This window comes from Bos taurus, chromosome 2, assembly GCF_002263795.3.
Source record: "Bos taurus isolate L1 Dominette 01449 registration number 42190680 breed Hereford chromosome 2, ARS-UCD2.0, whole genome shotgun sequence".
NCBI lineage: Eukaryota > Metazoa > Chordata > Mammalia > Artiodactyla > Bovidae > Bos > Bos taurus.
Window position 1 is genome coordinate 56,583,349 of NC_037329.1, and position 14,857 is coordinate 56,598,205.

Sequence of the window (14,857 nt, forward strand, 5' to 3'; positions counted from 1 at the left end):
TCCAATATTCTAGAAGCTTTATATTACACTTACAATCAACTGAGATTCATTTTTGTGTATGGGTATGGTGGGTTGAGATTTATCTTTTTCATATAGATAGCCACTTATTTCAGTAATAGTTGCTAAAAAAGAGTTTCCTCTTCCCATTAAATTGATTTAGAGCCTTTGTTGAAAATCAGTTAACTGTATGTGTAGACTTATATTTCTAGTTTCATTTTGTTTAATACTCTCTTGATACTGTAACTTTAAACTTAAAATCAGGTACTGTAAATACTCTAGCTTTGTTCTTTTTTCAGTATTGTTTGATTGTTCTAGATCCTTTGCATTCAAATATAAATTTAGGATAATCAATTTCTTAAGAATAATTAGATTAGGATAACTTAACCCTTCAAAAGTAACTTGCTGGAATTTTAGTAAGGGTTTTATTAATTCTGTATATTCATTTAGAGAAAGCTATAGTAATTTGAGTTTTCTAGTCCATGAATATAGATATCACTGCATTTTCTTGGACATATTAACTTTCTCTCAGCAATGCTGTATGGTTTTCAGTATGGTCTTGCACAAATTTTGCTAGCTTTATTCCTGGGTATTTGTTGTTTCATTGATACCATTGTAAAAGTTTAATTTTCTGTTATTGTGGATATATAGATATATAATAGACATATACAATGATGTTGTATCCTGTGCCCTTCCTATTAGGTAGTTAGACATTAGCAACAAGGAAGTGACAGAGATGAAAGAAACAAGAGGGGGATAATTCAGCTAAGCACCAACTATCGGAGGACCCTCGCTTGGGGGACAACCAGTTAGGCCGCAACCATCTGGAGACCCTCCTCTGACTTCACCCAGAACCTGTGAAACTCTGGTTGGTTGGTGAGCAACTTATCCTGATAAAGAGGGAGCACAGTATCATAAGAGAAGGCCCTGGGCATTGCATGCCCTGTCTAGACAGGCATGTAACTTCTAGTAAACTCAGACTTAATATATACCAACATTATAATAAAATCTAGCCCATACACACTCCCAAGATGGGTTTTTCTTAGTGAACCGAGGATAGGGACATGAGCAGTAATGAGTGAGTTACAGATATCAGGGCAGTCAATCAAATAGCTGTTCCCCGTCTTTCACCCATGATTACGTTCCACCTCCTCATAGAACAACTTATAAACAAGCTGAAGCCTGTATGCATGTGTGTTTAAGTCACATCAGTCCTGTCTGACTCTGGAACTCTATGAACTGCAGCCCACCAGGCTCCTCTGTCCATGGTATTCTCCAAGCAAAAATACTGAAGTGGGTTGCCATGCTCTCCTCCAGGGGATCATCCTGACCCAGGAATGGAACCTCCATCTCTTATGTCTCCTGCATTTGCAGGAGGGTTCTTTACCACTAGTGCCACCTGGGAAGCCCCTAAGCCTTATAGGTGGGCTGGTTTTACTTTCCAGAAACATCCCCACTCTCTCTCTGTGAGTATATCTATGCTTTAATAAACTTTGCCTTTGAGCTTAAGCTTGAAGTGGTAGTTTGCAAATTTTTGCTTCTATTGCAAGGTCCGAGATTGCTGGCCGGGGACTCCAGTTGACTTCCTCTGTTGAAACTCTCTATCTGACACATCGCATGGTAACATTCCAAATTCAGTTATTAATTCAGCAGTTTATAGCTTCCTTTGGCTTCCTTTTGGTATAAGGAGAAAACTAAATCTATCTTTCACCCCTGTTTCTCAGTCCACGTCCTCAGTTCTTATTCCACAAGGCATCACAGAACCAGATTCTTTTCTCTCTTTTGAGAAATAGGCAGTGCACATATAAAGAAGCCCCATATAGTATATATTACAAACAGTTTTATCTTTTGATGGTCCCTCACTCCACCTTTCTGGGAGGATCCAATTTGTTTCTGAGTATCTACAATTCATATGAAAATGTATTAAACAAAGAAAAGTTTTCAAATACTATATTTGTTTTCTCTAAATTTATAATATCAAAAAATGAAAACATTGTTCCATTTCTATTCAACAATATGAATGAATAGAAAACTCTACATATTGTGAGTATTTTTCTGGAGTATTACAATTTGGAATTATATATGTTCTGTTCTACAATTGGTTTTGAGGTTCAGTGATTTTCAGTATTGGCTGCTCATTGGAATCATTCAGCTTGCTTTAATAAAAATACTGATATGTGGGTTCCACCCCAGAGAATCTGATTTTATTGATATGGAGATGGACTGGGCAGAGGGATTTTTTAACATTCCCTTGGTGACTTTAATATGTAGCCAATTCAAGAACTGCTGTTTATACCTATATAGTTTATATTTGTAATGTTTATAAACAGTGTCATGGATCAAAAAGTTAAATAGCTTGGAAACATAAAATTCAAATAACCTTACATAAGGCAATTAACATTTTCATGTGACTCTTTCTGCAATGTCCCAAATGGAAACCTTAGCAATGAACTGTAATGAACTTATTATTGTAACTTGTAAGTGTAAGTCTCTTTTCAAACACAAAATATGATACAGTTTAGGGGAGAAAACTTAAAAACCCATTGTATTGATACTCAGTCCTGATTGTTAACTTTTTGTAATCATGGAGAATTGCCTGTGTACAATGTAATACTAAGTTAAATAGTCTATTTCTCTGATCCAGATTGCTTTCTTATATTCTTCTATTCTAAAAATTTAAACAATATTTTAAATAATGCAAGCAACACATGGCAAGGAATAAATAAAACTACTGTTACCTATAGTATTAGTTTTAGAGGAGTTTGTTTTAATTTCCAAAATGAAGTAACTATCTAAATAGTTCAGTGAACTCAGGGAGTTGGTGATGGACAGGGAGGCCTGGCGTGCTGAGATTCAGGGGGTTGCAAAGAGTCGGATATGACTGAGCAACTGATCTGATCTGATCTGATCTGATCGGATACAATATCTTCAAGGGTTATTTAAATTCCAATATCCTAACATGTTGCTTGATTGAGATGTGCATAATGCTACATTAGAACTTTTGTAAATTTTAGACCAATTTTTGAATCTGAAGTTAGGTATAGAGCACAGGCAAAAAGGATATATTATGAAACACTGTACTCAACACAGTGACACAGTTAAATTCTGAGTAATCATTACCAGACAGGCAGGTATGTAGGCAGAATGGAAGAGGGGGAGGGAAATATTATCTCTCCCTCTCTCTCTATCTGTATGCATATATTTATTCAGTTCAGTTCAGTTCAGTCGCTCAGTCGTGTCTGACTCTTCACGACCCCATGAACTGCAGCACACCAGGCCTCCCTGTCCATCACAAACTCCCGGAGTTCACTCAGACTCATGTCCATCAAGTCAGTGATGCCATCCAGCCATCTCATCCTCTGTCGTCCCCTTCTCCTCCTGCCCCCAATCCCTCCCAGCATCAGAGTCTTTATCTAATACACATATATTAGTAAAACAGTGCATTTGAGGTCTATCATGAGAATTTCTACAAAAATGCAAAATGTTTCTGGAGAAGGATTGGATAAAAATTCCTCCTTTGCCATCTAAGACCTTTGTAAAATTGGAGAAATCAGTTAAATTCTTAAGATTTATGTCTCATTTACTTAAATGCATGTAATGATACTTCCTAGGAATGTTATGAAGATTGAGTGTGATCATGTTTATGAAAATCCTTACCCAGCAGGTGGCCTGGATCTTCAATATATGATCATTTCCTGATTTTCTTAATTAAACCTAAATCACTTTTGTTTTCATAATATTATTTAAATCTGAATTTTTTAAAATGCAATTTGCAGTAAAGAGTAGCAATGGCCACCAAATAGCTTCTCCTCTCCCTTAGTAAATTTATTTTACCAATCTCAATCATTTTAACACTTCACTATCCATCTCTAACATGGCTGTGGAAAAAAAGAGTTGATCTAAGTCTGTGAAAGGAAAATCTTAAATTGTGCATTGACATCAATACTCTTATTATTTTATGTACTTGAATTTATATCATCTTGATGCTTTGACCTTCCTAACTCAGTGTGTTTCATAGAAAGATGATATTATCACTTAGAGAATGTGTTAGAATTCTAGATGTACTCAATCACAATTTCCATTTTAGCAAAATTCCCAATAATTAATATATACACACATTACAGTTTAAGAAGCAATGGAGTAGATTATAAACAGTTGGATATTAGTCATGAAAATTTTTAAATATCTGATCTAAACTTTGCATAAATTCTTATTATGTAAATTTTTATTCTGGATCCAATGGACACAGTTAGATTTTTTGTAAAGAGCAAATCAGGAGTCAATGCACACTTTTCTTTTTTTTAATTGGCTGTGTCATTTAGTGGTAGTGAAAATGCATCAAGTTCTTAAACTTCTAAGAATATCTGCCTTAGCATTTGTAAAGTGAAGGGCTAGTTAATACATTTCCTGATACTCAGTGGGGTTATTTAGAGGTTCAGATACGCTGGCACTTTAACAATTTGTAAGGTCTTTACTTAGGCACTATTGTAATCTATACATTTAGATCAGCTGACCATAGGTAAATTTTGAATAAGAACTTCTAAAGAAGGAAGACAAGATGGCAACCACACAGTTTGGTTAATAACTATTTCTTTATGGCTGCTACTTTATAGCAAAAATAGAAGATGGCTTAGAGGAGTATCTTAAAGAAGGATAGTTTTCAATAATCTTGATCTTTATTTTTATTGACTGATTTGTGTTGAGTGGATGGTCCAGTCAGTTGCTTTGTAATTAGCTCACAATGAAATATTAGTCAGAATTTGCCTTCAATTTTTCCTAGGAATGCTTCTCAGTTAAGAACTGACTTGAGGTCCTAAGAAATGTCATGTCCCCTGGATTCACACAGCAGTGAGGACACAATGAGGGATATCTTTATGGAAGCCAACAATGCAAATTCTGGTTCTTTCCATTACAGATAAAAAGACTTGTGGTCCTCATGAATTCCAGTGTAAAAACAACAACTGTATTCCAGATCATTGGCGGTGTGATAGCCAAAATGACTGCAGTGATAATTCAGATGAAGAAAACTGTAGTAAGTAACTCTTGCTTGAGAATGTTGCAAGCTTGACAGCCTATTCAATAAGCAGGATAGCAATTTTTAGTTTAGTTAAGATATGAATTTGAACCTGTCTTGCAGCTCACATTTTTATACATATATTCACATTTGAACAAGAATATTCAGACTAAATTGACCTGAATCTCAAATGGTAGAATTATTGAAATGACTCATCCTGGGAGTTATTTTCCTACAGTTATCAGAATTGCTATGAAAGTATCATGAGGTTTAATGCAACCCGTTAGTATGCAATGAAAGAAACCCTTGACGCAAGTTCATAGAAAGAGCTGAATGATGTGGAGACACAAAACATATCATTCTTTAACCGATGGTATTCATTTTATTTCAGTCTCAGACCCATTTACACTACAAATTCACCCATGAGCATCTTTCAGTGAAATATCATTTATTCTCTCTGGAGTGGTGAACACCATATGTATTCAGGATGCTTTTCTCTGAAAATAGAATAAAGCAATTTTCATCATCTGCCTTCTGCATTTTTATGTAATAAGTTTAAAAAACATTAATTAGCCAGCAATTTTATTTTCTACAAAGCATGACAGTATGTAAAATTGTGACAGTATCCATCTTCTAGCATTCATTTCTGAGTGTATTTCTTACCAGCACTTTCTTACAGGGCTGTTTAAACAAAAAGGCAATATAATCATGTTCAAAGTAAGACAATAATCAAATTCCATTATTAAATATTAACATTCTTCTACTTCCCAAAAGAGTTTTATGATAACAATAATATCTACTTTATACATTGGATTTAGAGCATTCATTTCCCATGATGCAGGAGACAAAATAGGAACTGTTATATTAAAGTGTTGGGATATATTATATAAAAGCATACAATTAGTGGAATCACAGCCTTAATAAACCACTTGGATATTCAGTTTGCAAAATATCAGCTAATGGTTTGAGTCACTTTCAAAAGTTAATCTGACCAGTATTTGAGGATCAGGGACCTTAAGTATGCAATCTCTGGATAATTATGATTATGAAATACTTTGAATATAGAAACCTTTATTACTCCATCTTCATATAAATATCTCCCAACTGTTATACTCTTTAGAAAGGTAAAGTGCATTGCAGAGATTTATTAGATTGTTCTAGATTTCTTTAATCTTTAATTAAAAAAAAAAATTATATAGCAGTTCTCAGATTCTGTCCAGTGATTAAAATAAAGATCTAATGGTGGTAAGACTAGAGGAGTGATTTCAAAAAAGAAACAATTATGTATGTACTTCTTATTTACTTTAATTTCATTTCAGAGCTTAAATTAACATATTAACTACTCAGCTTAGTTTTGGAAAATTTAGTGTTAATTATCAATGTAAGTTTGGCTTCCCTGATAGCTCAGTTGGTAAAGAATCCACCTGCAATGCAGGAGACCCTAGTTCGATTTCTGGGTCGGGAAGATCCTCTGGGGAACAGATAGGTTACCCACTCCAGTATTCTTGGACTTCCCTTGTGGCATAGCTGGTAAAGAGTCTGCCTGCAGTGTGGGAGACCTGGCTTCAATCCTTGGGTTAGGAAGATACCCTGGAGAATGGAAAGGCTACCCACTCTAGTATTCTGGCCTGGAGAATTCCATGGACTGTAGAGTCCATGGGGTCACAAAGAGTCTGACACTACTGAGTGACTTTCACTTTCATAAATAATATACCTGAAAGGAAGCATCTGTGACTAAAGGATATTGAAAACAAGAGAAGGAAGTGGAAAGGTAACATGGAGACTCACATCTTGGAAGACCCTTTATTCAAGTGGTTATTTAAATGGTGTGAGAAGTTAGGTTGCTGTTTTAATGAGACAGGAAGGAGAAGAATGAAGAGCAGAGATAGCTGGTTTCTCCTGGGGTTTCCTAAGTGGCCAAATATCATTTTGGTGACATCTCCTAAAAGTCATCTTTTGATGCAAGAAAGCTAGGAGAAGGAACAATTGCATCTCACTTGTCACCATGGAAACTTAGTGATAAATTACTGTAGTCACAGAGCCCTTAAGAAAAAGCAAGGAAATAGACTGCAGTATCAAGCATTGCAGTATAAAATACCCAATTATGTGTGGATCTCTTTTAGTTCCTACTAAGACAAGCAATATTGATGAATTTGGCAAGAAAAAGTGGCAGTGAACGAGAATGAAGCATATTATAGTTGTGACATGGAAGAATAGAAGGTGTATACAGGATAAACGTCAGAGTAGATAGCATGTTAAACATGGAAGAATGTTTAAGTGTAAGGATCAAGGGCTGTAGATCATTAGGTGGTGTTTGAATATACCATCTTGACTAAGCCAGAAAAATGGGAAGATTTAAGCATTGAAAATGCCACCAGTTCTACATAGACAGAAGCTGAGTCTCTGAAAAATAAGAAAACACAGTATATCTATAGGGAGCACCAAGAGATTAGTCCTGTAGAAGTCAGCCTTAGAAAAATATACTGTTGCTGTATTAAAATGCTTTCAAAATATTTCCAATGTCTTATTATATATTGAAACTATTAAAATAATATGTATATAACTACAACAAAACTATTATCATTATATACACATGATATATGTATTGTAATTATGACTACATATTACATACATGTCATAATTTTATATATAGTTATATATAGATGACAACAGTATGCTCGAGAGGGCAGTGGTATCATGTTTTCTAAATGTCATTAGTCAAAGATACGCCTTTTAATCCACATTTGTCATTTATTGTTAGCCTTTATTAAGTACTGAAACATACCAGAGATAGTCAGTCTTACACAATAGCAACATGTTTTTTTTTTAAAGGCCCACATGCTATTATGCAAAATTCACTCACATTTGATTGTCTCATTTATTTATCATATGTATCTGAATTCCTATTTAAATGTCTGAAGATCGTTGAAGAAGTAGAACAATGTCCCATGATCTGCACAGTGCCTGACACATATTTATAATATTAGCAATTTACTATAAAATTTGCTTTTGGGCCTCTTTGTTTATGAATCTCTTATAATGAATTAACTTTTTAAATTGAGTTGGAAATATTCCAGGCATAGATATGGAAAGAGTTGGAATAGCAGCAGAGCAATTAACTGCCAGCTATGTTTTAGTTTAATATGCCTTCTAATTTTTTACATCTACATAGGATAATTAGCCCATTGTCATTTCATCATCTGATGATGATCATTTCCCTTGTTAAGTGTTCAGCAGGGACATTTTACTTCAGCAATGATTTCTGCTCTTAAAAATAAGAAAATTTCATTGTTATTGAAGTCATTTAGTAATCTGGGGCAAAGGTTTGGAAATATTTTTAAAACCTCAACATCTGTACTATTTTCATCAGCAACAAATATATATGGTATGTCTGCCATCCAAGTAATTGATGTACAAAATAAAATTATTTCATAACTTTGCATTATTAAAAAGTAACTGGCACTCCAATGGATTTTAAAGTACCAAATAATTTGATCAACTAGATATAGGTTTATGTAGAGACAAGCTGCATCTGCCTTATTTGAATTTCTAGTACTTTCACACTGAATTTATATCAGAAGATTATTTGTATAGCATGACAGTTATACTAATTGTATTCTAAAAATTCTCCTCAGATGCTCACACTCACACTGATATAATTTTTGAACTTATCACCAAGAGTTTATGATAATATACTGAGTAGAGAAATTGGAGCCTGGAAGCTTTTATTCTCTGCCACTAACTCTATGGCTTTGAAAGTTGCTTTTATTTTCTGACTATAGCTTCTTAGATTTTGTGAAGTCGTCTCCTATAGTTCCTTTCAGTTCCGAGGCAGGATGTTTATGCCTTCACTACTATCAAAGGGGGTGACCAGTTTATACAATGCCCCTATTTTTTATCCTTATTATAGAATCCAGATCAGCCTTCTGAAACATGCTCTGTAAAGGCTTCTTGGCTGTCAGTCTAGCTTGTTTAGATGAGATTTATGAAAAACCTGGTTAATCCTTCATGTATTGGATTCCCTATCTCCTTTGATCTCAGGAACAGGTAATATCAGACCAAGGTAGTGTAGGAAGAACATTTTAGAAATATTAGGGAAAATGCCACATTCAAATTTTCTTTCCAAACGGGTTATGGTCCAGGTGTAGTCATTTTTTGGTTCTTTTCCACAAGAAAAATGCTATTGTGCCAAGTTCTAAAAATTCATTCTTTACTTTATCCCAAAAAGATTAAAGGCAAAGTAAACGATAAGAGAATACAATAACTTAGGATCTTCTCTGATAACAAAATTGCATTTTCCCCAAGAGAGAATTTATTTTTGAGAGAACTAGTGGGAAAAGATTCTAAGGCATTTAGGTGAGAGTTAGAAACACATTAGCTATCCCATTCCTTGATGACATTTGTGTATATATAAATAATTCAGGATTATTTTTTCTGGCTTTTTTATTTTAAACATGGTAGCACATACAGAATTTCCATTTGTACTGAAAAATGCTTTTCTAAGCAAGTCTCTCAGTTCTTTTACTCTCCTATTGGAACAGAATAATTAAAAATGTTAAAGCAAGTCTCTATAGATCAAATATTCTGTGGATTTGTTGGGCAAATACCTTGATCTACTGGCTATACAATTTTATTTATAACCTTGAACTAACAACATCCAGCCCTGCCCATAGCAGAGTGTGTAAAAGCCTGTGAGGCCATTGCTATTTAGCACATGATAAACACACTTGTTCTTAATTAGAATAAAAGCAAATGAGAATATTAAAGGAAGAATTATCATATTTCAATACCCTCAAATCATGAAATTAAAGATTGTACTGCTATTTTTTAAATATCTAAATATAATACATTTTAAAGGCACTGTCTGCTTGGTATTTAATATCCAATGTTATTCACCATTATTCAAAAATTGAGCATCTATTTATTTATTTATTTAATAGAATTTATTTTCCCTGAGAATAAAACCACGTGTTTCTGCAAATGGAAGGAGAGTGAAACAGATTCAGCATGGGTGGATACAAAGAGGAAAAGGGTTTTCTTTTATTACTGTAAAGTCGACATTGCTAGCTGTGTGCCTTGGACAATTAACTTGACTTTTCAAGGGCTTTAATGTCAATCCCTGTAATATGTGAACACTTATTACTTCCTCAGTAGTATGGGAGGCAATGATACGGCTTTGCAGTAAAAATATAGATCCCGGTGTCAGGTTATCTAGATTCAAGTTTAATACTAGCTCTTTTACCTGCTGGGTGATTTGGAGTAAGTTTTTTCCTCTCTCTGCTTCAATTTACTCATCTAAAAAAGGGTCCAACAATAATATCTAACTTATGTCATTCCCTTCTCCGGGGGATCTTCCTGACCCTGGGGTCGAACCCAGGTCTCCTTCTTGCGTGCAGAGTCTTTAACCGTCTGAGCCACCAGAGAAGCCCACCTATCTTATAGAATTGTTAACATTAACTGGTGAGCTAATTCAACTATTTGGCATTATCTTCACCTAGTGCTTAGCAGCAAACAAAATATCAGTAGCTGGTTCAGTTCAGTTCAGTGCAGTCACTCAGTCATGTCCCACTCTTTGTGACCCCATGGACTGCAGCACGCCAAGCCTCCCTGTCCATCACCATCTCCCGGAGTTTACGCAAACTCATGCCCATTGAGTTGGTGATGCCGTCCAACCATCTCGTCCTCTGTCATCCCCTTCTCCTCCTGTCCTTAATCTTTCCCAGCATCAGGGTGTTTTCAAATGAGTCAGCTCTTCACAACAAGTGGCCAAAGTATTGGAGTTTCAGCTTCATCATCAGTCCTTCCAATGAACATTCAGTAGCTGGTATTTTTGTATTATTGTTATAGTTATCAATATTACTATTAATTAAGTTGTTTTTAAAATTAAAGTGTCATATATACGAATATAGTACAAAGACTAAAAGAGAAACTGTTCTTGTCATGCTGTCTAAACAAAGGAGTATTTAAAAATGAGGGAGACCCTCCACTTAGTGGCTCTTTTTCTTTCTATTGATAAGCATCTTATCTTATTCATAGCCAGAAGTTCACATTTTTAAAATAAAGACCCAGAACAGAACAAAATGTTCGATACATATTACATTTTTCAAAGTTCTTCCAGTGTTCTCAGAAGGGATATTTATATAGAAATGTAAGAGCCTTCATGATATCAAACATTCATATGTTACCCTATAGTGAGAACCCGAGTGATTGCCTAGAGTGATATTTAAATACTGGCTGAATTATGCACAATCTTTATGTAGAAATTATGCTTCATATGAATATTCTTTAAATTTTATTTCTGTTGCCAATTTCTGTTTTACCTGAACAAGAATATTATTGTGTGTGAAACAGGACCGTTGTAAATACAGTTAATGAGAGGGGTAAGGAGGGTCTCTCATCATGCCAGATATCAGTTCTGTTTAGAGAATCAAAACCAAGCAAGAGGTGACGGTCAGCAGTTATACTGATTACTTGTTAGGGAAAATTTCTGCACTCCTGCTTTATTGTCCAGATGAAACATATCCTGCACAGGAGTTGAGCCAAATAACAAGTCACAATATTTGGCTTAGGTCCTATATGGAACATGGTGAAGCATAATTAAATTAACAGTTAGCAAATTATCTGAAATGGCAGGTAAATGAGGTTAAGGCATAAGCAAATAACTGCATAAATAAATAGGCAGTTTTCAAAAAAGAATCTCCTTCAATCATGTCCAATAATATCTCCACATATCCTTTTAGTTCTAGGAGCTCTGAATTTTCCAGGGACAGAATTGAAGAATTAGAAAGTCATTAGAATACATAATAAAAAGTCATGAACCAAAGTTTAGACTCTTCAGTTAATAAATAGTCCTGTGTACCCATAGAGAGTAACAAAATGTCTTACATCCTTTAAGTAAATGCATAATATGATTTAGAATTTCAACTGGAAAAATTGTTGTTTTACTTTAATACGTAGATTTTTATGCCTTGTCTTTTACTTTGCTACTGGATTTTCATTAAACAGTAAGCTATTTATCTTTTGCATTTTTTTCAATTTGTATCTAATGCCACTTTCTATTCATGACTTCAAAAATAAATGTGAAAAATCATTATATTATATACCACAGATGCTTCATGAAATGTTTCTCTTTTTTTTTTATAAACAATTTATTGGTTCTGCCTGGCTAACTTCTTTTTTCTCAATGCTACCTCACGTGGTATGTCATATAAATTTTAGAATGAAGTTGCATGTAATAGAATAAACTTGTGCTATTTTTCTGTCCCCAGAGCCACAGACCTGTACACTGAAAGATTTTCTCTGTGCCAACGGGGACTGTGTTTCTTCAAGGTTTTGGTGTGATGGAGATTTTGATTGTGCAGATGGCTCGGATGAGGTAGGCGTTTTTGAGAAATCAAACAAAAAATAAAGTGGTTCCTTAAAATTTCATTCATAATTATTATTCCATTCAATGAGTGTGACAGGGACAGCTCTGAATGCACTTTGCTTCTGACACACTAAGATATGTATTATATCTATGCTCTGTGCTGCACACATCCAGCACAGGGAATAGCTCTTGTGCTACTATTGACAGTTAATTTTATAGTCTGTTTTACCTCAAGTAGTGAATGGCTGGATTGGGAATAAGATGTTTGGAAACCCTATTCCCTATAGCTGATGCCTTTGCCATCTGTGAATTTGTTCGTAAATTTGCTGCAGTATTTATAGTCAGGACTAATATTTTTATGCATTTTAAACAGTTTGTTCTCCCCAGACTCCTTCTTCAGTAGATATAGTCTTACAGACTTAGATGTGGGTCATCAATTTTTATGAAACTGCAGATTTAGCTTTGCTTAGATGATGACTCACAATCCATTTATAATAAGTTCTATGTACACACAGTTAAGAAGTTTAGAATTTCTCTGGATAATTCTGTAATCTCAGGTTGTGCTAACATTATATAAACCTTCACACAATTTATCATTTATGCATCTGTGTATTGGGGTTTCAGATATTAATTACTCCATGATGCTTTAAAAAATAATACATGACACACAGTAATAGTCACTTTACATGGTTTTCTCAGTTAGTGATTTTTCATGTTACTATCAGGAATGCAGCACTTGTACAATCAAGTCCAGCCACAGAAGGGAAAATGAGGTCTCTGGTCCTCAGTGGCCACCATGGCTCCTCCTGACGCACAATGACTGCCTAGACTTCTGCTACTCTGATTGACACGAATATGTACTCAGCTTCAAAAAGGGCCTCCCACTGACTATTGACTTGGGAAGAATCTTCCCAGGTGCTCTGGAGATTTCTGTGTTTCAAGTTCAGCTTCCTCCAGTATCCACTGATTACCTGCCTCTTCAGAAGACCCTGAAGGTCTCTACTAGTTATAGAATCCACACAAACCAGATATTCCCCAACCTTCAGGGAGTCTTATCAAGATTGGACAATTCTTCCCCATTCTCTCACTATTTTGGAAAAGTCCCCCTAATCATGTACAAGTCTAGATTTTGAAACCTAATGCACTTTATTTCTCACCTGAAGGTCTGAAACCTTAAAACTTGAGGCTGCAAAGGTCTCTTAGGAGAAGGTGAAAAATATTACTTCAGTTGATGGGGCTAGTCACAAAACAAGTCAAACAAAATTTTAAAAAATCCACAGAGAAGTTAAAGTCTTACAATTCCCAGCTACATATTTACTTAGTATCTATATTTATTCAGAATTTTATTAAATGTTTCACAATCAGGAAAACATATTTCATATAAATTCTTCCATACCATTAAAATATTTTGTCTTTGTTTTCTTTAAAAATATATATATATTCCAACAGCACCATGTAATTGTGAAACATCAAAAGGTGGGGATATATTACTGAAGGCTTGTGATTTCATCTTGCATGTTTTTCACTAGATGTCCAACATACATAAACAAAATTAAACACTTCTTTTTTCTAAATGTTATTCATGTGAAAGTAGACATCCTTATCCATGCTGTTTCTCTCATGCTATAGGTTAATGGATGCAATTCTTGGTGGCTGAATATATCTCCACTATCCATATATTTTTATGCTAATATCCCTAGGGAATGAAATTAACTCTCTTAAAGGTAGTCTTTCTCTACATTTATGGACTTTTGATACTGTCTATATGTAATTAAGTGGCTAACATTACAGGCAGTTGATTTCTGTTTCCATTATAAAATCTGGAATGATGGGTTGCATTGTCAACAAAAAAAAGTGAGCTGAACAGATGGCTAGAAAGCATAATTACATACAGGGTATTCTTATACTGGGAACAAAAGAGAAAATTGTAAGGATTACTTTTTGTATGAATGTTAACTGAATTACTTTCTTAATTTTCAGCCAAAACATTAAATCAAAAACTTGGATCAATGTAATTGTGTATCAGGTTAGTGGCAAACACAGAGAAGAACTATTTAAAGTGAATTTAGAATATATTTGACTTCTGTGTCCAGCATAACATATTGTAAGAACCAAAAGAAATGCAAAAGAATCTTAAATTATATTCATACATGTGTTTTTTAAATAACATTGGTTTTGCTAATTTGAAATTTGTGTCTTAGAGAGTACAGTAGTTCCAATGTAAAATTATTTTAAAATTACTAACACTCAAAATTTTTAAGTAAAATAAAGGAGATGTGAACGTAGAAAAAATGCAAGTAAATAAAAACCCTGTAATTAAATTCAAAAGTATCAGCTTGAGATCTTGATTTATTTTTCTGTTTTTAAAAATATGTTTTTAGCTCTGCCACTGAAAAATCCTAAAACCAATGACATCCCAGCTTTAAAGACTATCTCTAGCATTCATATCATGACCTCTAACTACATTACCCAATTAACAG

At 34.4% G+C, this 14,857-nt stretch overlaps 1 protein-coding gene across 1 annotated transcript in view; it reads left to right on the top strand.

Annotated features, from left to right (window-relative positions):
- Window positions 1–14,857, top strand: part of LRP1B (LDL receptor related protein 1B) — a 315,853-nt gene that overhangs the window by 110,862 nt on the left and 190,134 nt on the right. Inside the window, exons 20-21 of the mRNA XM_059878468.1 lie at window positions 4,913–5,029; window positions 12,280–12,386. Coding sequence (XP_059734451.1) covers window positions 4,913–5,029; window positions 12,280–12,386 — 224 coding nt within the window. The remainder of the gene's footprint in view (window positions 1–4,912; window positions 5,030–12,279; window positions 12,387–14,857) is intronic.